The sequence below is a fragment of the Cydia amplana genome, chromosome 22 (genome assembly GCF_948474715.1).
Source record: "Cydia amplana chromosome 22, ilCydAmpl1.1, whole genome shotgun sequence".
In the NCBI taxonomy this organism is placed as follows: Eukaryota; Metazoa; Arthropoda; class Insecta; order Lepidoptera; family Tortricidae; genus Cydia; species Cydia amplana.
The window spans coordinates 5,829,617-5,855,063 of NC_086090.1; the positions used below are offsets into that span (position 1 = coordinate 5,829,617).

A 25,447-nucleotide genomic window follows, 5' to 3' on the forward strand; every position below is an offset into this window, starting at 1 on the left:
CCATTAACACTGTACTGTCTACTCTGAGTTTGAATTTAAAACATTTAATGGCAAAAGGATTATTTTTCTTTATTTCCAACGCAAAAACCAATTTAGTAAACAACGCCATCTATTGCGTTCTGTACGCAACCCGTACTTTAGAGAGACTCCTTTCTCTATGGTATGGGGTCTCGAATAATACTGCTCCTTTACACATTTTATTTGACTAAAATAAAAATAATTTTATTAATTTAGTTGTCTTATAAATCGGAACTTGTTTGATGTTGTTGCTCTTACAAATTAATTATACTAGGATTAATTATTTCTTACAAATCAAATTCGGAATAAATTAAAAAGAAATAATATAATATCTATGGAAGGAAGATTTGTCAATGTCAAATGAATAAAAGCGCGAAAATTTAAGTGTAAATTTGTTGTTTTATTTCTTATGTTTAATAAAATTATAATATAAGGTCTAAACCTATAGGAAATACTTTATTTTAGGCTGACTTGTATATTACTTGTAACACTTCGTGTCAGACGGTAAGTTTTTTTTATGTAAATGTGTAATATTTGTAAGGAGAATCGATTTTTTTCTCTTCGCATTACGTACAGAGTTACGCTTTGGATTTATTTTGCATTCATCTAACAAACATGTGTTTGTGCTGATATTGCTGTACATTTTATTTTGTTTTACTCATTTCATAATCTTTTCTCTCTTTCGTAATATTACTCCATTTCACATTTGCATTCGTTTGTTTCTTTCGCACACTCGTACTCTCTCGCACTCGCACCTCGCACCCAATGCGTTTCACTGCGTCGCGTTGTGACGGACGAACGGCGACGTGCGGACGTTTGTCTATGGAACAGTCGCTCGCGGCACGACAAGCTCGTATTGAATTTGTGAGAAACTATTTCATGTGTAGTGAAATAAGAGAAATTATCACATTTCTCGCATGAAAGTGAATAAAATAACCGTTTGAACATGGCGTTGGAGGGTGTTAAAAGTGAAAAAAGTGAGGAAAACAACGGGAACGTCCCGGACGGCAAGGCGAACGGGGTCGACAACAAAAGTAAACAGGTATTAATTGGAGGCATTTTCCGCGATTTTCGCACGTTTTCTTCAATGATTTCTATTATAATACAATAATTTATGACTTAGGAAAATGTATGAGCCATACTTATATTTTTTTGGGTGTGATTCTTTGAGTATTTAACAAAAGAAAGGCTGCAGTCTTTCGGGTTTTTCGCGCAGCTCTTCGGACTAGGTGTCGGGTCTAAACAGGGATGTGACCTATTTTGGGCGTATGCGGTATTATCGGCGAAGATCCATTAAACCATACTGACCAATATATAAATAAAGAATTTTATGATGCTTCAGCAATTTTTAGTTGTGCGTCATCTTAATTTATTACGAGAGCGAAAAGCTAGACAAATAAATTGATTGAAATCATTGATAGGTAAATTGTTAGATTGTATCACATGAATAGACATCACATGCTCTGTTATAGTTGTAGATTGTTATGTTATCTTTTGTTTGACCTTGGCAGATAATGGTTATGCAGATATTATGATACAATACGTAACCTAATACAGGTGAAGGTTTCTAGAGGTGAAGCTGAAATATACTTTGTTGTTTGTTTGATTACTTATTATTGTATGTATTAAATGCCTAATATTGTGATATTTGGCATTTAATACATATACAATAATAATCCATTAAAAGATTTTGAATCTAAAAGAAATAACATATCTTGCTTGCTAGCTAATTAAATAAATAAAAAGAAAATAAAGTAAAAAGCTTTTATTTCAAGCAGTCTGTACCCATAGTGCATACAAAAATAATTTAAACTAAAATACACTGTGAAAGATCACACTCATTTTTAAATTAATAATTAAAATAGGTAGTACAGTGCATGTTAAAGTGCAGTCATTTCCAAATCAATTTGTTATTAAAAGTCGTATTTTCTCAAAATAATCTATGCATGTTTATTTTTAGGCATGAAACTAGAAATCTTTTCAAGATTAGAAGCCAGTTAGAAGGCAGGTCGCAATTTAGGAAGCCCACAGAAAATGTTGGTCTGCGAGAGAAACAAATCATAGGATTAAGAAGAAAACAACAGGTTTAGTTAAAACTATGAAATTGTACACCTTGAAGAAATTTTTAGATCGCTATTGATCAAAGTTAGGTCACAGGTTATCACAAACCTACAGTTTTTTCAATAATTTACTCATTCATACAGGAAACTGATAATTTTTGACCCTTTAAGATAAGTTTTTCTGCTAATTGAATTGATAAGAAACTATATAGTACCTAAGCATGTTGAGAAAAGTAGAGCTCTGTTAAGTCAAAATATTAAAAAAATAAACATTTGTTTGTTAGTTGTATTGATGCAGAATTTAGAAATTCATGTTGCCGGCTTTCAACTTTTTATAATAACGTGTTTCAATTTCAAACCAAAAGAAGCGAGACAGTAAGCGTTTTATTTGTAAATATAGGTAAAGTTGATGAAATATAAAGTGAGCTGATCTTGTTCAAACTTGTTTGAGAGATCGGCTCACTTTATATTTCGCCAACTGTGCAGTAAATTTATGTAGGTACAGTTTCACTATATTTTGCCAATTAGCATAGAAAAACATTGACCTTATACAAAATAGAGACCTTTATGTCATCCTCCAAATGAAAGCTTAATACTGTCTAAATTAATATTAGATAACTGTTTTCACATCAAACTCATTAATATGCTCACATTGACAAGTGTCGGGAAACTAAGTGTCGGCTGATGTGACATGATGGCAGGCGTAGAAGAGGCCAGTTTAATTGACCCGGTCTACTGACCCAATTAGACTTCGGGACTCTTTTAATGGCATGTCCACATGTCAGGCTCGGGACATTCAGGGTCATGGATGTATATTATGTAACAGATCAATTGAATCATAACATTCATAACCTGTGCCTTAATATTTATTGAAAATTTTACTCAAGAGAAAAGGAAATGGTATGGAGGTGTTTTGTAGTGTAGGTATGTAGTGTGATACTCAATTTACGTGTTTTCTGTGATATATGTACATGTATATTATACATAGACATGTATCACAGCTGACTTGGGTCAGTGAACTCGCGGGTAGGTTAAGATTTCATAAATATTTTAATGTCATGTTTTGGTGGTAGTTTTGTAACTCTCTTCGAAATACATCTTTGAATACGAACAACGCGTTTGGCCTTTTTAATTAGTTCCTGGCTCCCATATATCTCATTTGGCGACGAATTCGGACAATTAAGCGTGCGGCAGTGAAAAAAACAGTGTTATAATGTCGATTGGAAAGTTGCAAGTGTTACAACCGTTTGATCCAAGCGCGGACGATTGGGCGTTGTATGTGGATAGGTTAGAACAATATTTCATCGTGAATACCGTAACGGAGGAATTGAAAGTCCCTACGTTAATTACAGTGATGGGCAGTGCAAGTTACGAGTTACTAGTGACATTGTGTACGCCGGACAAGCCGTCAACAAAGAAATTTGAAGTGTTAAAAGAACTGATGACTAATCATTTACAGCCTAAAAGGAGCATAATGGCGGAACGTTACAAATTTCGTCAACGAATACAAAAAAAAGGCGAGTCGTTGGCTGTCTATGTCGCGGATTTAAAGAAGTTGACTAAATATTGTGACTTTAAGACTGAATTGGAAAATAATCTGCGGGATCAATTCGTGTGCGGCATAGCGGACGATACTATTAGGCAGAGGTTGTTCGTAGAAGACGGGTTGACATTCGCCAAGGCCTGGAAGTTGGCGGTTGCCATGGAGGCCGCAGAGAAAGACGCAGCGGCAGTCGATAGTAGGACGCGCGGCACTGGTAAAGAGGTCGTGGAAGTGCTATACGCATCGGCCAGCGGGGCCAGAACACAGGGCTCGTCGGGGCCCTGGAGGGCTAACGGGGCAAACCAGGCAGCGGGGCGCAGCAAGGCGGCGTCGCAGGCATGGGGCGGACGCGCGCAGGCGAAGCCGGCGCCCGTGGCGGGAGCGGCAGGAGCGCCGCGCGGTCGCGATCAGGGCCAGTGTCGTGCTTGTGGCGGCAGTCATGATGCGGCGACTTGCAAATTCCGCATTTATTCTTGTCGCGTATGCATGCAACAAGGTCATTTAAAGAAGATGTGTCCCCGACTACAAACCGGAGCGAGGGTGCATGCGTTGGATGCAAATGAGGAGGATGAGGAGGAGTTGTTGAACGAGGTACCATTTAACGCTTTATCTGTAGGCAATTTAAGTCGTTATAAACCGTTTATGATGACATTGGACGTTAACGGAATATGTTTAGAAATGGAAGTTGACACCGGTAGTGCCATTTCATGTATAAGTCTAGAATGCTATCAAAAATTATTTAAACATTTACCTATTTTAACACCTAATGTATTACTCAACTATTACGCAGGAGGAGGTTTTCGCCCATTCGGTAGAATTACTCCAATTGTTAAATATAAAAACAAAGAGATATCTTTAGATTTATTTGTTATAGATGGGGGCAAAAACCCATTGTTAGGTAGACAATGGCTGTACGAATTGACAATGGGTTTGGAGCAATTTAGTTGTAATAAAATCGATACCAAATGTGAACTTACTATGGATTCATTGATTTCTAGGTATAAGGATGTGTTCGCGGACGGGCTCGGGCGGTACACGGGCGGCCCGGTGGCGCTGCGCGTGCGCTCGGGCGCCGCGCCGGTGTACATGCGCGCGCGGCCGCTGGCGTACGCGATGCGCGCGCCGGTGGAGCGCGCGCTGGACCAGCTGCAGCGGGACGGCATTATCACGCCGGTTGAGACGTCAGACTGGGCCACGCCGATAGTACCGGTAGTCAAGCGTGATGGAGGTATTCGCATTTGTGGCGATTATAAATTAACACTGAACAGATGTTTAGAAATTGACCGTTTTCCCTTGCCTAGAGTTGAGGACCTGCTTGTCAAATTACACGGGGGGGAAACGTTTTCAAAAATTGATTTGTCTCAAGCTTATGCACAATTCGAGTTGGACGAGGCATCAAAACCTTATACCGTAATCAACACGCATAAGGGCTTGTATATGTATAATAGGCTAATCTATGGGCTATCATCGAGTCCGGGGATATTTCAAAGGAAACTGGAACAACTTTTTGCAGACTTACCGCGAGTAGGCGTGTTTCTTGATGACGTAATTATAACGGGCGTAGACAGGGAGGATCATTTGCGTACATTACATCAAGTGCTAGGACGCCTCGAGAAATTTGGGTTGAAAGTAAAGAAAGAAAAATGCTCATTCTTCGCGGAATCGGTGACTTATTTAGGGTTTCGCATTAGTAAACAAGGGGTTCACACGTGTCCGGAAAAGATTAAAGTCATTAAGGACATGGCGATACCGGCCAATGTAACCGAGCTTCGCTCATTCATAGGAATGATTATGTACTATGGGAAATTTGTTAAGAATATAAGTATGACGTTAACACCATTGTACAAGTTATTAAGGAAAGGCGCGTCGTTTATTTGGACCAAGGAGTGTTCGGAAGCGTTTAATGCCGTCAAGCGTTATTTGGTTTCCAGTTCGGTTTTGGCGCACTATGACCCTGAACTTCCGTTATGTTTGACTACGGATGCGAGTTCGAGCGGCGTCGGGGCTGTGATTTCTCACCAGATGCCAGATGGAACGGAAAGGCCTGTTGCGTACGCGTCCAGAGTGCTCAATGCGGCGGAGGTAAATTATTCTCAGATTCAAAGAGAAGCCTTGGGAATTGTGTTTGGTATAAAAAAATTCCATCAGTACCTGTACGGCCGAAGGTTTTTGCTAAGGACCGATCATAAGCCGTTGGTTTCCATATTCGGAGATAAGGGAGGTATTCCAGCGATGGCCGCAAGCAGACTACAAAGATGGGCGGTAATTTTATCGGGTTACCAGTATGACATAGAATACGTGCCTACGGACAAAAATGGAGCTGACGCATTGTCCAGGTTACCAGTGGGGAAGCAGGCAGCGGACAGGACAGAGGTAACATATGTACAATTCGTGCAGGATTTCTTACCAATTACTAGTGATCAAGTCAGAACCAATTTAAAAACAGATGATCTACTGAGAAAAGTGGTTATGTATTTGCAGTCAGGTTGGCCAGCAAAGTGCGACGAACCAGAGCTGCAGCCGTATTGGGTAAGGCGTCACGAACTGTACTCAGAAGCAGGATGTATCATGTGGGGCTACAGAATGGTGATACCCACGACATTAAGATATGACGTTCTTCGTGAGCTACATATAGGCCACTTTGGAGTTGTCAAGATGAAAAGTCTTGCCCGGAGCTATGTTTGGTGGCCCGGCATCGATGCTGAAATCGAGAAAACGTGTCGGGAATGCACCACATGCGCTTTGGAAGCACCGGCCCCAGCCAAATCTACACCCCAAGCTTGGCCATATCTCGAGGAAGTTTGGAGTAGGGTGCATATGGATTTCCTAGGTCCCTTAAACGGCATGACCTATTTAGTGGTCGTGGATTCATCGTCCAAGTGGATCGAAGTAAAACAAATGACGAGAAAATGATGATGAAATGACTTTTCATTGTTTGATTATATAAAAATAAACAGTTATTATTAACTAAATTGTAGATGTATGTGTTGATTGATAATAGGTAGTATAAAGAAAACTAAATGTACTATAGAGTCAATCATATATAAGTACATAATGACTAATTAATAATAATGAATACTGTATAAAAAAGAAAACTGTTAGTTGTGATAACAAAAAACAACAAAAGTAAGGTTTTGTGTTGAGTATTTCATTAAGTAGGTACATTAATCTATCTCTTCGTCACACAGGCGCGTTTTCCGGGCGGCGCGTGAGCGTTTTAAGGCCAAGCCACACCGGCCGGTGTGGCTCGGCCTTTATACGTAAAGCGGCGCGCCCCGCTCACGCGCCGCCCGGAAAACGCGCCTGTGTGACTAACCCTAATTGGCAATGGAACACAGGAGGCACATTACCTTTGACCGTCTTTTTGCTTTTTTTCTGAAACAAAATTAGCACATTGATCTTCGAGGAGGCTTGAACTTACGACCATGTTTGGCGCCAAATCTTGGGTCAAAATATAGTGATAAACAAACAGTTCTACTCTCAACTCTCAGACACCCTGATGTGACAGGCCAGGAGGTCAAATGGTTAATCAAAACGTGCCCACTTGCGAGTGAGGACAGGCTTTATTACGCCATGACATCACTACAGCCTTGCGAACTGCGAATAATCAACTTCACCTATACCTACCCAGTTTTACGATCCTATTGTACGTTCAGTAAAATCTGTACTTTAAAAAGACTTTTTGCTTAATAATAAAAATAGAACATGAATGTTTTCGTTGTAAATAAATGTGACGTTCCACGGCAAAAGGTACCTTATGGCACTTGGCGCTTACGTCGCATAGCGCCGCAATAATAATAGCGCGCGGCGGCGGAGCGGCGTTAATAATAGCGTAAGCGCCAACGGCCATAAGGTACCTTTACCCGTGGGACGTCACAAATAAATGGATTAGAAAAGTAAAAAAGTCAGTTGCAATTTTGCGCGCAGGCACCGCTACCGATCACAATTGGAGTTCACACTTCATCAAGGGTTGGTTCAGCTGATTGAAGCTCTAAACAGCAAAACTTTCGTGTGCTGGGAATCATGAACACGAGCATCATGCATAGTTTCTGATGTTTTTGTTAAACAAAATTAATGCGATTACAAAAGAAAAAAAATCCATTAAAATTCTAATAATAACAAAGATTTATTATTGATGCAGTGGTCTTCATGAATCTTATATCTGTATCTCTCTCAGAATACCAATATAGCTAGAGTGATAGAGATGAAAATGAAACAAAGGTAACAATAGATACATAATTTCGTTCTTTGTGAACATTCTATAGAGTAAAGAAAGCATTGTTGTATAAACTTTATCCATAGAATTATATTTCTTGGATTCTAACACCTGTAATTCTCATCAATGTCGTTGGCTAAGTAAAATGCGTCAGAAGTATAAAAATGAATCAATAGAAAATAGAACGTTGAGTGCATTCTTACCTCGTACCGCTATGATTGGAAAATTCTCTCAAGAAACCGTCCCTACCGCGCCCTCCACTTCGCGCCTTAAGTGCGAACTTTCCAAGGGTCTGTGAAGTGTCTTTGTTAGGTCTTCGTTCATTTTAGGATTTCGCAGGTAAATCAGGCCCTTGTGCTGTCGCTACGTCGTCTTATTCATAAATTATTACAGCTACTTACCTGTATTTTTGAATGCGGTTTAAGTTAGTGTGTTTAGAGAGCATTGTTTCTTAACCTAGTGGTGATTTTGATTTAACCCCGTATGGGTATAACAGCTATAGGGATGATGACACATGTTGAATTTTATATCAAAATCTAGTAATAATAAAAATACAGGACCTGTAAGTTTCAAAATTTAAGTTTTTTTTTAACTTTCAAAAACGATAAAAGTAAGGGTACCATTCGATTCCTTACATTTTATCCAAAAAAATATTGTATAGCAACTATATACATAAACGCAATATTTCACCGACAAAAACGCAATTTTCTTGTTTTGTCCATATGACAAGATGGGCTCTCAGAGACCTTGACGTCACGTTCCCTTATCGTTTTGTTCGCGGCGTTTCGCGAGTGAAGTGCGACTGTCGGCCTTTGACTACAATTTCTGACTTTTGTGTTGCTTTAATGCAATGGGTCCCATATAGACATTTGATCCTAAAAACAAACCCGATCGGTTGATACCATAAATGAAAATTAGTCATGTAGCCTATTATATTACTTCTATGGGGATAGCGAGTCCGCCTTAAAAGTGGGGTTTAAAGTAGTCTCCATTGTCCCCAAACTAAGGTTATGTTATGGAATAACCATGTTGAAAACCACTGGTTTAGAGAATCGTTGTGATAATATAAATTATAACATACCAGTTCTGGTATTTTTGCCGCAAGTAAATAACATACATAAACATTTCACGGGCCCGTTTCTCAAAAGCTTGTAACTTGTAAATCTTGTAATACAAGCGGATGTCACTTTTTGACAGCTTTTGTTAGAAAGGGACTTCCACTTGTATTACAAGTTACAAGCTATTGAGAAACGGGTCCCAGTAGTTTTCATCAATTTAGTGTCCTTAAATTTCAGCTACAATGTGTGTTTACGTTCGTGACCTCAGTTACTACGAACACGTCACTCGGAATCACCTCAAATCGCATTTAACTAGTCAGATTAGGATCACTACAATGCAAAACGGCCTTGCCATTTGCCTCTTTCCTGTCACACTTATATACCTATTTAAAAAAACAGCCGCATATTACGTTATCGTGCGTTGTGTCTATCCATAATTTTTTTTAATATAAAAGTAAATTCATATACACATTTTGGTGCTTATTTTTCTCTCTATGCCGTTAAGGACAGGATATGTACATATTTGTGTGTAAGATATCCATGTTATCCTATACCTACCGACAATTGCTACAGGCAATCACAAAGGTACCAAAATGACCAAACCAGTTCATTGCTTTGAGTTCAGTGTCTCTCTTTGTGAACCAAATGAGATTATTTAATCCGTATTATGAGCCTGAACACATTAAATTTGCAGGGGCTTACAGTCTCCGGCATAATAGGTGCACATTATATATTAATGCAATGAATGTATCACATTATAAAATATCGTAGGTAATCCGCGCTGTGTCGTTCACCTGCTTATGTAACGTACGCAGGATCATAAGCGGATGATATTAAAATATATATCCAAAAACTGGTATTCAACATAATGCAATGCCAGTAAAACAGAATCCGTGGAAGTTTTAGCCAGGAAGTGCATCACGAGACAGTGATTGCAGACATTTTGGACACAATTGCCGCGACGAGGGGTCGCTGGTCCAACGCGGTTAGCCAAACTGATCATATCCTCAACACTCTCAACAGCGATTTGCACAGACCGGTGTGGATTGCTTTATTCTTTATTCAGGCAAACACTAAGTATAAGTTTACAGCTACAGCCAAGGCACTTATACTGTTAATATACTCGTATATGTAGTCAGTATCATAAAATTAGTACACTTGTATTACACACTTTATATACACTTTTCGAACTATCTCATTGCATCTATCTCAGCTCCCAGTGGCTCATATATGAGCCAGAACGACGTCATATCGTGGGATTCGACAGGTTAAAGAGCATCTTACTCAAACAAACCAATACCAGCATAGATCGAAGAAATTGACTGGCAAAATGATAATCACCTCAGCACCTTTCACACTTCAGCTTCACACGCAAAACATTGGCAGAATACGAAACTTTTCGTTGAAATCTAAGGAAAAATATGACAGACATATACATAATTTATTCGTAATTAGGTATTACAGGACACAACTTTACAACTTATGCTATACATCTTAAATCTATTATTGCATTGCATTATCGATTGTTGGTCATAAAATGTACTCAGGTGTATGATGCAGTAAGGAATACGGAACATTAGTATGGAACCTGTAGGTTCTGTGGGGGCCGCCGTTGTGTTGTGTGTTTTGATGCTGGTGGGTACAGGTGAATGAGTAGTTTTATTTTAAGCAAATAGTCGGTTTGCGACAGGATTACCTATGAAATTGTGATAATTTAGGGCTACTGGTGCGGGCAGGGTCAAGGCAGGGTGGCTGTTGACGCTATGGTGAGGCGTGGTCGGCCCACCTTGCGTTTGTACTATTAGCCGGAGAGCTAGCCACGGCAATAGGTATGCAATTTATAGAGCAACGAAATCCCTCTAGTTAGTATGCCATACTATCATTATTAATTAATCCGGGCGCCTGGCAGCTGTCTAGCGGTGGGTGTGGGAGTGGATGGGCAACAAAGTGGTTGTAAAATCAATTGAAGGTGTGCAATTTATAGAGCTCTGTGTTTGGTGTGATATAATAGCTAATTATGTATTTAATTCAAATATAACAATGCCAGGCGTTTTATTTGGGGGAAAAGTAGTGCCACTTTTTCTCAATTTTTAATTATACTAAGGTGACAATCTATTTACGGTATTAACCACTACTTCAAAATTGTCTGAGATAGGTACTCAAGTATATCAAATTAACAGCGTGGACTAAGGCCATATTAATATTACGCAGTAGGAGTAGTAGGACCCATTTTGTCACCAATTAATTTAGTCTATCACGCTCACGAAATATGAAGTCACTGTTGTACGTCCATCGTAGTTTTCTCAGAAACCCGTGACCTTGGCACGTGACGTCAATCCCAAAGGGATCGAACGGAGGGCGGCCAGATTACGAAGAGCCATGGAAATTGAATGGAAACAGCGCGTTCCTTATTCTCTCATTCGTGCGACCAAGTCAGGGAAGATCTTGTTTACTTGGTGCCTTGGAGAGTCTCTTGAGGGGAGATGATTAATGCTATGTTGGTACTTATGTGGTGATATTTAGGTAGGTGGATAAAAATAATGTCAGTGTGATATTTCATAAGATTTCGAGAATAAATTATAATTATTTAGTGTGAGTTAGGTTAAAATAATGGTATTCAGTAGGTAGTGATTAAAAATATGATCTGTGTATACCCGAATATTTGTTAATTAATCTGTCGGTCGTCGCGAAAATGACCCTTCTCTCCTACCCGCAGATTGTAATGATAAAAGAGTATAAATAGAATGTACCATGGGGTGGAAGATTCATTCTCGCTCGGCGCTGGAACGAGTAACACTAAATTTAGCACGAAGGTTACTGCTTGTGAACTTAAGATTGTTTAAGAGTGTACGTAGAAGTAACTAGTCGGAGTAAATTAAAAGTAAATGACTGTACCAAGGACTTTAATTCTTTACAAGTCAGAAGTGGGATCAACGGCGCCCATAAAAGGACTAGAACGTGTGAGTACCTAGTATACATATACATGTTTTATATACTCGGACGTTGTGGTAGTAAGTTTTAAGTTGTAATAATGCTTATAATCTTAAAGCCTGATTGAGAATATGTAGATACGCGATCATGGTTAAGTTGAAGTAACAAATGCAGACGTGTTACGTAATTTATAAATCTGCTACTAATCAAAATCGATACAGGCATTGAGCGAGTTGAAAACCTTATTTTTTTTACAAGAGTCATGTTATTTATAGGCCGTGGTTACAAGTTGTCTTAGAATTTGAATACTTACGATTAGGCTGTACAGTGTAGTAGTATGTTTTTAAGTATAAACGTGCTCGGTTGTTATGCAGATTTAGTTAAAATACGTACTGTCGTTAAATTAAGTGTTTACGTGTATTAGAAGGTCATCTGCTTCCAGAAATATATACAGCCTTTGATTTGTAAATCAATGTATTTTGCTTTTCCAATTAATTAAACGTATATTATTTTAACAAAGAACCAGCCGTTACACCTCGATCATCTTGCCTGTCCAGAATACCCGCCTGTTATATTTTTTTTATTCAAAATAATTCCTTACCCACTATTAGATATAGCATAGCAACACTGAGTGTTCGCTCTCTATGGTCGATTACGCCATGCTTTCGACATGTACCTAAATCTTGTCCTCTTACTTAAATACTTTAAATAAATAATACTTGAAGTTAAAACCGTTGTTCATCATTAAATGAGAACCTAACATGGTGTCAGAAGTAATTCGAAATATAAATCATGTCGGACGACGAGTCGAAGAAGTCTAAGAAAGAAAAAACTACGCGTCCTGAGCCGAAATCGAACAATGGCGGACATAGCGGATCAGAAAAGCCTAAGTTATTGGCAGGGTCACTCGCAACGCTGGATTTGCGAAATACCAACATGCCAATTACCTGGAAAAATTGGATCACGCAATTGAAGATTTATCTCCGTGCCAACGGCTTGGAACATGAATCAAATAGTCGAAAAGTCGCCATCTTGCTTCACTTCATCGGCACAGAGGCACTAATAGTTTTCTATTCATTTAACTTGGATATTGACACAGTAACATTTGACGAACTGGTCAACAAATTCACTAAACATTTCACGCCACAAGTTAATGTCACAATGGAAAGGCACAAATTGTTCAACAGACGCCAAGGTGCAGAAGAGTCGATAGACGACTACGCCACTGACCTAAGAAATATAGGGAGACAGTGCGAGTTCGATTCACTAGAAGACAGCCTCCTCCGCGATGTCTTCAGTTGGAACCTTCACACGAAGAATCAGCATATCAAAGAACATATTCTCATGAAGAAGCCCGTGAAGCTAAATGATGCCATAGAACTAGCAAGATCTATAGAAACATCGAAGCTACAAGCCAAGACGCTAGAGACGCCGAACTTCGTCGGCAGAGTCCAGTCAAGATCAGCGAAGCCAGCCAGCAGCAAGTCGCCTAGCAACAACAGAGCTACCAGACCAAGACCAGCCAGATCGCCGAGCAGTTCCAGTACCACTACCTGCGGTCGCTGCGGTCAGATACATCGATTCAAGTGCCCGGCAAGAGGAGTTAAGTGTAAGAAGTGTGGGAAGTTTAACCACTTCGCTTCGGTCTGCAGAAATACACAGGTTCAACAAGTTGTTGTTAACTCTGAGGTAACTGACAATCTCTTCTTCGGGTCCATTCGTATTAACAATGTATCATCAGATAAATCCTGGAAAGCTACTTTTACAGTCAATAATGTAGATGTAAGTCTTTTGCTGGACACAGGCGCAGATGCTAATCTTTTGACATTAAATACATTTAATAGACTCAATCTTGCACCTGATGTCTTGTCGAAAAACAATAATAATTTGACAAATTATAATAGCGATGCTATACCTAGTATAGGTCAATGCACTCTTCCAATTTTCCATAACAATGTCAACTATGATATAACTTTTTATGTTGTAGACGTCGATGGGCAAGACATTTTAGGAAGAGATTCTTGCACAGCTATGAAGCTAGTAAAACGGGTCCATTCTGTTTCAATTAATACTCAGGACAAAGACTTTCTGTCTGAGTATAGTGATCTTTTCAAAGGCTTGGGTTGCCTGAAAAACTTCACGTGTGATTTAAAACTAAAACCTGATGTCATTCCTACCTGTGATCCATGTCGTTGAGTCCCATTCCAACTTAGAGCTCAGTTAAAGGCAGAGCTGGATGAGATGGAAAAAGAAGGAATTATCTGCCGCGTTGACGAGCCTACAGAATGGGTAAGCTCGCTTGTTCTTACAACAAAGAAGAATGGTAAGTTACGTCTTTGCATAGACCCGAGAAAGCTCAATAAGGCAATTCGGAGGTCCCACTACCAATTTCCAACGGTGGATGAAATCAAGTCAGACCTGGCGGGTGCAAAATTCTTCACCACGCTGGATGCCAACAAAGGATTCTGGATGCTGCCACTGTCTGAAGCAGCTTCCAGGCTCTGCACATTCATCACACCATTCGGTAGGTACTCTTTTACACGGTTACCCTTCGGAATCAATGCAGCTCCGGAGATCTTTCACCGTGAAATGGTAAAAAGGTTTGACGACATCAAGAATGTAAAAATAATGATGGATGATTTTCTCATCTATGGCAAGACTATTGAGGAACATAACGAGACTCTAAAAAAGGTCTTAGAAAGAGCTCGTGAAATAAATATTAAATTTAACAAAGAAAAATGTGTCATATGTGTTCCTGAAGTTAAGTACTTGGGACATATTTTCGGTAAGGAAGGTGTAAAGGTAGATCCAGCCAAGATTAAAGCCATCTGTGACCTGCCCAGTCCTGCATGCGTTAATGATCTTCAAAGGTTCATGGGTATGGTTAACTACCTTAGTCCATTCATTCCTAATTTGTCCAAAGAAAATAGTCTTCTAAGAACTTTGTTATCAAAAGAAACAGAATGGTCCTGGTTAAGTCAGCACGAGGCTGAGTTTAATAGTATTAAGAAACTTATATGTAGCGCCCCAGTGCTCACATACTATGATCAAACCAAGGTACTGACCATGTCAGTTGACGCATCAAAGGATGCTCTCGGTGCTGTTTTACTTCATTCCGAACAACCAATAGCATATGCATCTGCCTCACTAACTAAATGTCAACAAAATTATTCTCAAATAGAAAAAGAGGCTATGGCTATTCTATTTGGTTGTACTAAATTCCACCAGTACATATATGGTAGGACAGTCACAGTAGAAACAGACCATAAGCCATTGATCACATTGTTTAAAAAAGCTTTGTATGATGTTCCTGCTAGACTGCAGAGAATTATGCTTCGTCTTCAGCCATATGAGCTTAATGTGATATATAAAGCAGGTCGTTATCTATATATTGCAGATACTTTATCTCGAGCTGCCCTAAAAGAAACAACTCTTTCAGACCTCGAGAAGGACATAGATTTACATGTCAATTTCATCATGTCCAATTTGTCTGCTAGTCCAGAAAAAATAGAAAAAATAAAAGAAGAGACATGTAAGTCTAGTACCTTGTCTCAAATTGTACAATATTGTCAACATGGGTGGCCGGAACACAGACGGTCTGTAAGTCAAGAATTAAAGCCCTACTTCTCATTGAAAGACAAGTTAAGTGTAATTGATAATATTCTCTTTATGTCAGACAAAATTGTAATTCCAGAGCCACTAAGAGAAAATATTATAAATTTGACACATGAGGGCCATCAAGGTATTAACAGCTGCATTCGGCTAGCTAAGACCACTGTGTATTGGCCAAACATGGCAAATGATATAGAAAAAGTCATTAACCAATGTCATACATGCCTTACCTACCGTAGAGGTAATACAAAGGAGCCAATTCTACATCATGATTATAAGCTTTTGCCTTGGAACAAAGTCGGTATTGATATTTTTGAATTTGACAATGAAAAATACCTTCTTGTAGTTGACTACTTTTCTAAGAATGTTGAACTTGCTCTTTTGAATACAGGCTCAACTGCTAACAGGATTATTACTCACTTGAAATCAATTTTTGCCCGTCATGGCATACCTGAATTTATGATGTCGGATAATGGTCCACCTTTTAATTCTGTAGAATTTCAAACTTTTGCTAAAGATTGGCACATTAAACATAGTACTTCCAGTCCCTACTTAAGCAGGTCTAATGGTATGGCTGAACGAGCTATTGGCACAATCAAACTAATGCTAAAGAAATGTAAGGCTGACAACACAGACCCATATCTCGCTTTACTTTTATATAGAAACACTCCAAAAAAGATAGGATATTCACCCGCACAGCTATCTATGTCTAGAAGCTTGCGAACCAAGATTCCAGTCTCTGATTCACAGTTGTCACCTGCATTAGTCGACAATAGTCTGCTTAAAGTAAAGATAGAAAAACAAAGGTCTTATACATCTCTTTATTACAACAATCATGCAACATCTTTGCCAGAAGTTCAGAAAGGTGATAAAGTGTATTTTAAACATAAGCCAAATAGCATCTGGATCCCAGGTATGATCTCAGAAGCCAGTAGTAGTGAACCACGTAGCTTCACTATACAATCCCCGCAGGGTGAGTTCCGTAGAAGTCGTCAGCATATTCTTAAACCTGTTCCTCCTGCGCCTGAGATGATACCTGAAAATAAAAATTCTAGTACTAATAGTGAACCTAAAAGAACGCGCTCTGGTAGGGAGGTGAAAACGCCAGCACGTTATTTAGAATAGGTTTTATAGTTTTTCTACAAGCTAGAACGTAAACGTAACTGTCAGTTTCTAGGTTACTTTCTTTCATTATGACAAGCTGTCAGTCAAGATGCGTTTTGTTTCTCCATTGTCGTTTTACTAGACAGATACGTTCCGTTCCACTTAATATTTTAAGAGATAAATTAAAATGTTACTTACCTTATTTAGATCCTAAGATCGTAGTCTTCTCTTCAAAAAAGGGAAGATATTAGATATAGCATAGCAACACTGAGTGTTCGCTCTCTATGGTCGATTACGCCATGCTTTCGACATGTACCTAAATCTTGTCCTCTTACTTAAATACTTTAAATAAATAATACTTGAAGTTAAAACCGTTGTTCATCATTAAATGAGAACCTAACACCCACATTTCATTTGTTTTTTTTAAAACATTGCTAGTGTTGCTAACACGTGTACCTACATCCTATACTTGAGTTTCGAATACTGAACTTAATCTATTACATAGTATGAGCTAAATGATCTAATAGTAAAGTCATGATTAGTTCCCGAAATGAATAAAAGGACTCTATTAACCTGTCAGCTCCCAAGGGCTTAATCACACGTTGTCATTAGTATGTATGAGTGGCATGTAGGTGGTTGGATAGCAGCAATTAAAATTTAAAATTTCAATGTTGAATTGGCTGTTATGTATGTGCACCATGTAGGTGATGTACTTAACCAGATCTAATGTCTAGTTACCTATGTATGTAGGTGGGTAATAATGAATTTAGTCACCATGTAGGTGGTGTACTATAACCAGATCTAATGTCTAGTTACCTATGTATGTAGGTGGGTAATAGTGAAGTTAGTCACCATGTAGGTGGTGTACTATAACCAGATCTAATGTCTAGTTACCTATGTATGTAGGTGGGTAATAGTGAAGTTAGTCACCATGTAGGTGGTGTACTATAACCAGATCTAACGTCTAGTTCCCTATGTATGTAGGTGGGTAATAGTGAAGTTAGTCACCATGTAGGTGGTGTACTTAACCAAATCTAATGGCCAGTTATCCATGTAGGTATGCTGCTTATGAGTGCGGACATGTAGGTGTGCTGCTTATGAGTGCGGACATGTAGGTGTGCTGCTTATGAGTGCGGACATGTAGGTGTGCTGCTTATGAGTGCGGACATGTAGGTGTGCTGCAGTTAAAGATTTTAAAGTTTAAAGAGTTGAGTTAAAGATTTTAAAGTTTAAAGAGTTGAGTTAAAGATTTTAAAGTTTAAAGAGTTGAGTTAAAGATTTTAAAGTTTAAAGAGTTGAGTTAAAGATTTTAAAGTTTAAAGAGTTGAGTTAAAGATTTTAAAGTTTAAAGAGTTGAGTTAAAGATTTTAAAGTTTACAGAGTTGAGTTAAAGATTTTAAAGTTTAAAGAGTTGAGTTTAAAGATTAGTTTAATGATTTTAAAGTGTTGAGTTTAAAGATTAGTTTAATTTAATGATTTTAAAGTTTAAAGAGTTTTGAGTTGAGTTTAAAGGTTTTAAAGGTTAAAGAGTTTTGAGTTGAGTTTAAAGGTTTTAAAGTTTAAAGAGTTTTGAATTGAGTTTAAAGGTTTTAAAGTTTAAAGAGTTTTGAGTTGAGTTTAAAGGTTTTAAAGAGTGCGGCCATGTAGTGTGCTGCCAGAAAGTCTACAGCCATGTAGATGTGCTGTTACATTCATAGTCTACAGCCATGTAGATGTGCTGTTATGAATGCAGATATGCAGGTATGCTGTCAGAGTCCATAGATCTGAGTAGTCTGATAGATCTGAGTAGTCGGAGTAGTCCGAGTAGTCTAACGAGTCTGTTCAATGAGTCTAACGAGTCTGTTCAATGAGTCTAACGAGTCTGTTCAATGAGTCTAACGAGTCTGTTCAATGAGTCTAACGAGTATGTTCAATGAGTCTAACGAGTCTGTTCAATGAGTCTAACGAGTCTGTTCAATGAGTCTAGCGAGTCTGTCCAATGAGTCTAGCGAGTCTGTCCAATGAGTCTAACGAGTCTGTCCAATGAGTCTAACGAGTCTGTCCAATGAGTCTAACGAGTCTGTCCAATGAGTCTAACGAGTCTGTCCAATGAGTCTAACGAGTCTGTCCAATGAGTCTAACGAGTCTGTCCAATGAGTCTAACGAGTCTGTCCAATGAGTCTAACGAGTCTGTCCAATGAGTCTAACGAGTCTGTCCAATGAGACTAATGAGTCTGTCCAATGAGACTAACGAGTCTGTTCAATGAGTCTGTTCAATGAGTTTAAAGAGTTTAATAAAGAGAGTTTGGACAGTTTAGACAGTTCGTAGAATTTAAACAGGAAAAAGCATGCTGTGTAGGGTGAAAATAAATTTTACAGTACATATGGGGCTACTTTTCCGCACTAGTGCGTAAAATAGCACTTTTCGTGCGTATGTCGAAACTTTAAAGTGCCATATGTACTGTAAAACGTTGTTCGATACACGTGCGAATAGGTAATTCGCAACTCGTGTCGATTTAAAACACTCCCTTCGGTCGTGTTTTAATTTATCGCCACTCGTTTCGAATTTCCTCTTTTTCGCACTTGTATCGAAAATAACTATTAACAAACAATCATACAGCGCACTGAAATTTAATTACAGGAAAAAATGAGGTCAGCGACGGTGGACAGATGACGTGGTACACTGCGACAGCCGAGCGTGAGGTGCCTGAAGACAGATGTCGTCACAACAGCGGGCGCAGACGACTGTGGCCTCTCTCAGATGACCCGTACGAAGGACCGCGGGAGTCAAGGCGACGGTCAAGAGGGATCTTACGAGTGGAAGTTGTCATCAAGTTTGTAGCCTAGTATTGTAATCGTACACCCATTGCAACTGTTAATTACAAGCCTGATTAAGTTGTTAATGTAATTACGTATTAGCTTCCCCAAAAAAACATTATATTCATAAAGTACATGTATTTCGTGAACCTTTACATGCTTTTTAGTATAAATGCTAATGAGGTATACAATGAAGAGTATTAGTATTGTATAAACTGACTACAACTAAAATAAATAGGACTGTAAAGGCATTTAGGCAACACGGCCGAGTGTGATATTATTGTTGATCGTGCACCGGAGGTAGCACGCAGTCGGATGGCCGAGTGTGATATTTCATAAGATTTCGAGAATAAATTATAATTATTTAGTGTGAGTTAGTTTAAAATAATGGTATTCAGTAGGTAGTGATTAAAAATATGATCTGTGTATACCCGAATATTTGTTAATTAATCTGTCGGTCGTCGCGAAAATGATCCTTCTCTCCTACCCGCAGATTGTAATGATAAAAGAGTATAAATAGAATGTACCATGGGGTGGAAGATTCATTCTCGCTCGGCGCTGGAACGAGTAACACTAAATTTAGCACGAAGGTTACTGCTTGTGAACTTAAGATTGTTTAAGAGTGTACGTAGAAGTAACTAGTCGGAGTAAATTAAAAGTAAATGACTGTACCAAGGACTTTGATTCTTTACATCAATAACTAAACAAAATTGTATTTGTTTAAATTAGGTTTTGTTTATGTTATGTGGCATTAATTGATAATACTCGTAGTCGAAAATTGCAGATCTCCGCAAGGATTCGTTTTACACTATCTGACACTAGTCGTATGACTAACTTTTTCGCGTTAGGGGCTATTCATAAATTACGTCATTTCAAATTTTGGGGTCTGGACATCGGATGATGGTATTGGTAGCATGACGTAGGAGGAAACGGGGTCATTCGAAGCACGATTTTTGGATGATTTTAGGGGAGGGGAGGTCAAACATCGTCAAAAATAGATGACGTAATTATAAATATGGCCAACTGCAATTCCAGGTCCTTGATATACTGAACACATCGGTCCGATATCGATTCGCCAGTATGTTGATATTGGAGATGGCTCACTAGCAAGTAGCAAACCATATCGTCCGATAAAATAGGAGCTCCGACTTCTCCGATAACGAGTATCGGTTGGAGTAAGGTAAAGATTTGAAGAACAGGTACTTACGAGTACCTACATATTTCACAATGCTCTTCCCCGATGCCTTCCGCCTCTCAAGTCTCAACTCTTAACATCGCACAGAATAATGTAAAAGGGCTCTTACAGGACGCTCAAATTAGATTATTCCACCGGTTCAAGTTTAGTAACGGAGTCAAGAGTCATTTAGCGGCAAATTGATTTAACTACCCTAAGTAGTCCTGGTCTTGCTAATCTGGTTTAAAGTGTAATTTCGCAACCGCTTTGTGATTTAATTTGATAACCTTGGGCTTTGTAATTGATGCTGCCAAGTTTTGACAAAAAATACTGGTAAATTGACTGTTGTGAACTGCTCAGTACCATCGATGTTGTAATAGAACAATATTATACACTTACCTACTGAAGACGAGCTAGCTGCCTTGCGGTACTTAGTTAAGTGGAATTCTGCAGCAAGATGATTGTTCAAGCCATGTTCAAGCAAAATTAACTTGTTTACTCACAATATAACACTTTAAACTCTCGCGTTATGTACACATTTTTATTAACTAATTTCGGGTAGTTTAGTGGTGTTTTATTAATATCTCCGTTGACATTTGTTGGGACGTCAGTCTTTCCGTGACCACAGCTGGTGCAACTCAGCTGAAACGTCGGAATCAAAGGTAAAAACAATGAAATTATATCGCGGTAGACCCGTTTGTGTAATTAAATATTTGTTTACTCACATCCTGAAGGACAAAATGTACCTACATTAAATACATTCTAATTTCCCATAAGTAAAGTTTTAGTACCTTTGTGATATAGGTCATATAGGGAAGGTTTTACTCGTTGTTAGCAATATTTTGTTCCAAAAAGTACCAAGAAACTTAGCCATTAAGTGGACTTCACCTGTTACCATATTAGTAAATATGCCACAATCAAAAAAATATATGCGAGTGAGATCACATTAGCGGCATTCTTTTCAATCGAAACGTAACGCATGCATCAAACAACGCGTTTTACGTTTAGTAGAGAGCCGTTATGCATGTCAATTGATTCATTGAGGCGGCGGCGCGTACGCACGCTTATCGATAGGCCGACAATTTGTATCTATCTTGTAGATCGCACGCACTGCGGTATAAATCTTAATGAATTGACGACATGTCAAAATGTTTATCTCGTGTTTATTGATTTAGAGTCGGTTACATTAAATCGTCTGTAACCGTAATAACATTAAATCGTATGTAAACATTTGTTTGGGAGTTCATAATTCTTTGCTGAGTTACGTTCATCAGTCCATCGATATCAAAGTTTAAGACATTAAGTAACTGCAATCACCAAAGAAGAAAAATTGATTGGTTGTTATTTCACTGTGTTACTCATACTCACACTCACGTAATAAACATGCTAGATGCGATGCGACACGCGTCTTGACAACAAAGTTAATGAATGAATAACAAATGAAGTTTCACCTTAATTAAATTAATTCATATAATACAAACATATTCAAATGTCTTAATTTAGCTAATTGTCTCGATATTAACATAATTAAACATGCAGTTATTCAAATTGTTTTCAATTGTTTAAGTAGCATAGCTATAACCGCTTGTACTACATAGGTACTAACAGTGCTACACAATGCATACAAACATTGAATTCTTTTTGTTTTGTTCCGTGCCGTTACCTTTCTCATGTTACGAACCCGGATTGGATAACCGGGTACAATACTGGAACAACTAATTGGTTCGCCCGTAGCTTATTTATATTTTTGTTTGTGGAAGCAAGTTGTTAGCTGCTTTATTTTTGGTAAGCAAGTAATATTTACTTAGCAGTTTTAGTACCTAACAGAATATATTTTTAGTCGGCACTCAACAAACTCAAGTCCTATAACCAGGGATCCGTCATCAATTTTGAAGTTTCCATCTAAATAAATTATCATAGGGAAGTAAGTTACTTTTTACAACAGTTCAATTCCCGTGGAGTAATTTTTGCGCACTAGTCAGTATTTTTTTAGTTCGTTGTTAATAATGCTACATAAATAACTGTAGGTAACCTTTGCCCTTGAATCGATCGATGAGAGCCACGCCTGTACAATACAACAGGTGGTTTATTTTGGTCCTAGTTATCTAAACAAGCTGCGTAGATAAACGGAGTGGCGGGGCGATAGAATTCGATTCCAATAGGTTGCTTATATGAAACAATAAGTCCCCTCAGAAAATGTACACATTCGAAGCAAGGATGGTACCTACCTACATAGTGCATCTGCTAAGCTAGATTTAAGCTGTAGGTCAGAGTACATTGAATTTTGAATGAACGCAGTGTAGGGAAACCTCCAAAGAGCTGAACTGTCTTCAAGACTGTCTTGGCGACTACACGTGAGCGGGAGACGTCGAGGTGATTTCTAATTTTAAATAAAGTGTCGACTATCTGTCCAAAATCGCAACCGCTGGATCCTGATCACCTGATGACCTGTCACACGACTAGAACTTAGAAAGGGTTTTGTTTAGGCTGTGGTTTAATTTCAAATGTGTGGCTGATTAATGATGATGATAAGCCTTATTGAAAAAAAGCACATTCTTCCTTATAAATATCTACACTCAATAGAATTAAAACCAGTCGCTCTGTAAGGCATTTTTCATACAAAATGACCCGTTATCATTGCGCTCAAGTGTACATTTAAGCTCACATAACATAACACACGCTTACTTTATTAAAATACCGGACCCATTCCAGTATTTCCAGTGAGTGAATATGGATCCGTTCTTTAATTTCCGCGAAACGGAATTGCACACCGGATAACTCTATCGGGGAATTCGCTCAACATTCATTTACATACTAGAATTGAGGTTTCAATATGTATTTTATTAAAATAATTTTTGTAGCTTTGCTAACGACGTAGCTTTGCAATCAGTAACCAACCTACAACTAAGTATATCTCCATTCAATTTTTTTCCTTCAGGTTCGATTTAAAAAAATACTGTGGGGTTGGTTACCGTTTGCAAAATTACTTCCTTTTTTTCCTCATATTTTTTTCTCTCTTTCGGAAAAGGTTATCAACACACATTTGTATTCTTGATGTAGGAGGTAGTGATTAATGACAAATCAGCTTTTTCCTTTCTTTTTCAAAAAGGGTTCTCAGCATTCGATCAAGGGTAAGGTATTTTGATTGAGATTCGATTGAAAAGTTAGCAAAACACTCAGACATAGAACATGGTAAATACGGTGACGGAATAGCGTGACAATGGGGGCATAGCGTGACCACAACATAACCTCGCTCGTATTCATACACGTCTCAAAAAGCCTCCGCCATAGATTATATGAGATGACATTGTATTAGACACGACACACTCAACTAAAGCAAAAACGGATTTCTTATAGTCCTTGTGATGTTAAATCATGGATGTTCTTTAATTATCTATGATGCTGACATTCTTGATTCCTGGTTTGGGCGAATTTTGCCCTGTCTAGTTAGATTGAATAACTTGAAAACGTTCGTTGAAGTTTACTTAAGTATTATCCACATTTAGATACCATTCTTATTTGTTGCAATTTGTACGTCTCAAATTCTGTCTCTTCTCTAATTAGTCCTACATCTACAGCCTAGACTAACAGGAATCAAAAGCTCGACTCAAATTTGTGAGACTAGTTATTGTTAGCAGGTATCTAGGTATAGATATCGAAATTCTATTTCATTTAAAATTGTTAGAGATTTAATTATTTTGAGTAGAATGAAGACATAACATTTCTTCAAAATTATCAAGACGGGTTGTCTTCACAGTGTTTAGAAAAGCATCATTGTTATAATCGAAGCGCACTTCTTAACTTTTTACACGACTGCCCAAAAAAAAAGTGTATTGTTTTTACCCATATTACGTTATCTGTGCCTCAGCTGATGGATGTGCCCGTAATGTACTTTCAAGTTCTTACTCCGACCGCCGACGGGGCCTAATGGTGTTCGGCTAATTTCGTTTCTTTTACGAGCGAGCACTTTGTTTACAATTTGGGATCAAGAGAATGGTTTAGTATCTTTTGATTAACTTGTAATCACTTTCACGATTATTAGCTTTGTCTCTATAATGTCATACATAAAACATGTACCTATGTAGATGCTTTTTATGTTGGTGTTTTATGGCGGGGTTATGAACAGGCATGTCAAATCAATCAATGTAAAAACAGACTGATTCTGTAGGTACCCACGTCAAATAACGGTGTCGGTATTTCCCGCCAATGTGATTTAACGTCTCACGCGCCCAAGAGATCATGACATGTAACCAGAGTCGCGAAAGAATGTATCCGCGGAGACGTACGTGCTTTTGACGAACTTCATATGTTATGGCAGCTTGGTTGGAACTGGCGTTGGATGTAGATACCTACCTATGGTTTCCAATATCAGAAGTATTCCTTTAGTTATCTCGTGAAGTTACGGAATTGAAGGATTGCCAGCGACCCGACAACTCAATTTCAACTTTTTCCGATTGCTATTTGATAAACATTTTCTGCGAATTGGCGAAGTTCGAACAGATTTTCTTTTTATCTGTTATATAACCGGTATCGTAAGATAATACCAAATCTGAAGTATCAGTTTTGGTATCACGACGAGGTGTCATATATTGTCAACGACAGCGTTTATCGGATTGTAATTTGTTTCACTTTTTCTGCGAAGCTTATTCGGCTCCGGTAAACAGGTTTAGCCGACTTAAATCCAATATAAAAGCTGTCCAAGCAAGCTCGAGCGACATTACAGAGTACAAAACAATAATTGCTACAACATTTCTTTGGAATTGTTATAGGCAATCGGAAGCCTATGGGTAATTACTAATGTACATAATGCCGGACAAGTTTTTAGGGTTCCGTAGCCAAATGGCAAAAAACGGAACCCTTATAGATTCGTCATGTCTGTCTGTCTGTCTGTCTGTCTGTCTGTCTGTCCGTCTGTCCGTCTGTCTGTCCGTCCGT

General features: G+C 38.4%; 2 protein-coding genes across 2 annotated transcripts in view; both read left to right on the top strand.

Annotated features, from left to right (window-relative positions):
* Positions 1 to 799: 799 nt before the first annotated feature.
* LOC134658316 (uncharacterized) overlaps positions 800 to 25,447 on the top strand; it is a 222,894-nt gene continuing 198,246 nt past the window's right edge. Inside the window, exon 1 of the mRNA XM_063513947.1 lies at positions 800 to 1,060. Coding sequence (XP_063370017.1) covers positions 965 to 1,060 — 96 coding nt within the window. The 5' untranslated portion in view covers positions 800 to 964. The remainder of the gene's footprint in view (positions 1,061 to 25,447) is intronic.
* Positions 3,282 to 6,534, top strand: LOC134658470 (uncharacterized protein K02A2.6-like). Its single transcript, XM_063514153.1, has one exon. The coding sequence runs from the start codon at positions 3,292 to 3,294 to the stop codon at positions 6,532 to 6,534; it is 3,243 nt and encodes a 1,080-aa protein (XP_063370223.1). The 5' UTR covers positions 3,282 to 3,291.

Coding starts and splice junctions, on each gene's coding strand:
- LOC134658470 (XM_063514153.1), top strand. CDS start 3,292: ATGTCGATTGGAAAGTTGCAAGTGTTACAACCGTTTGATCCAAGCGCG.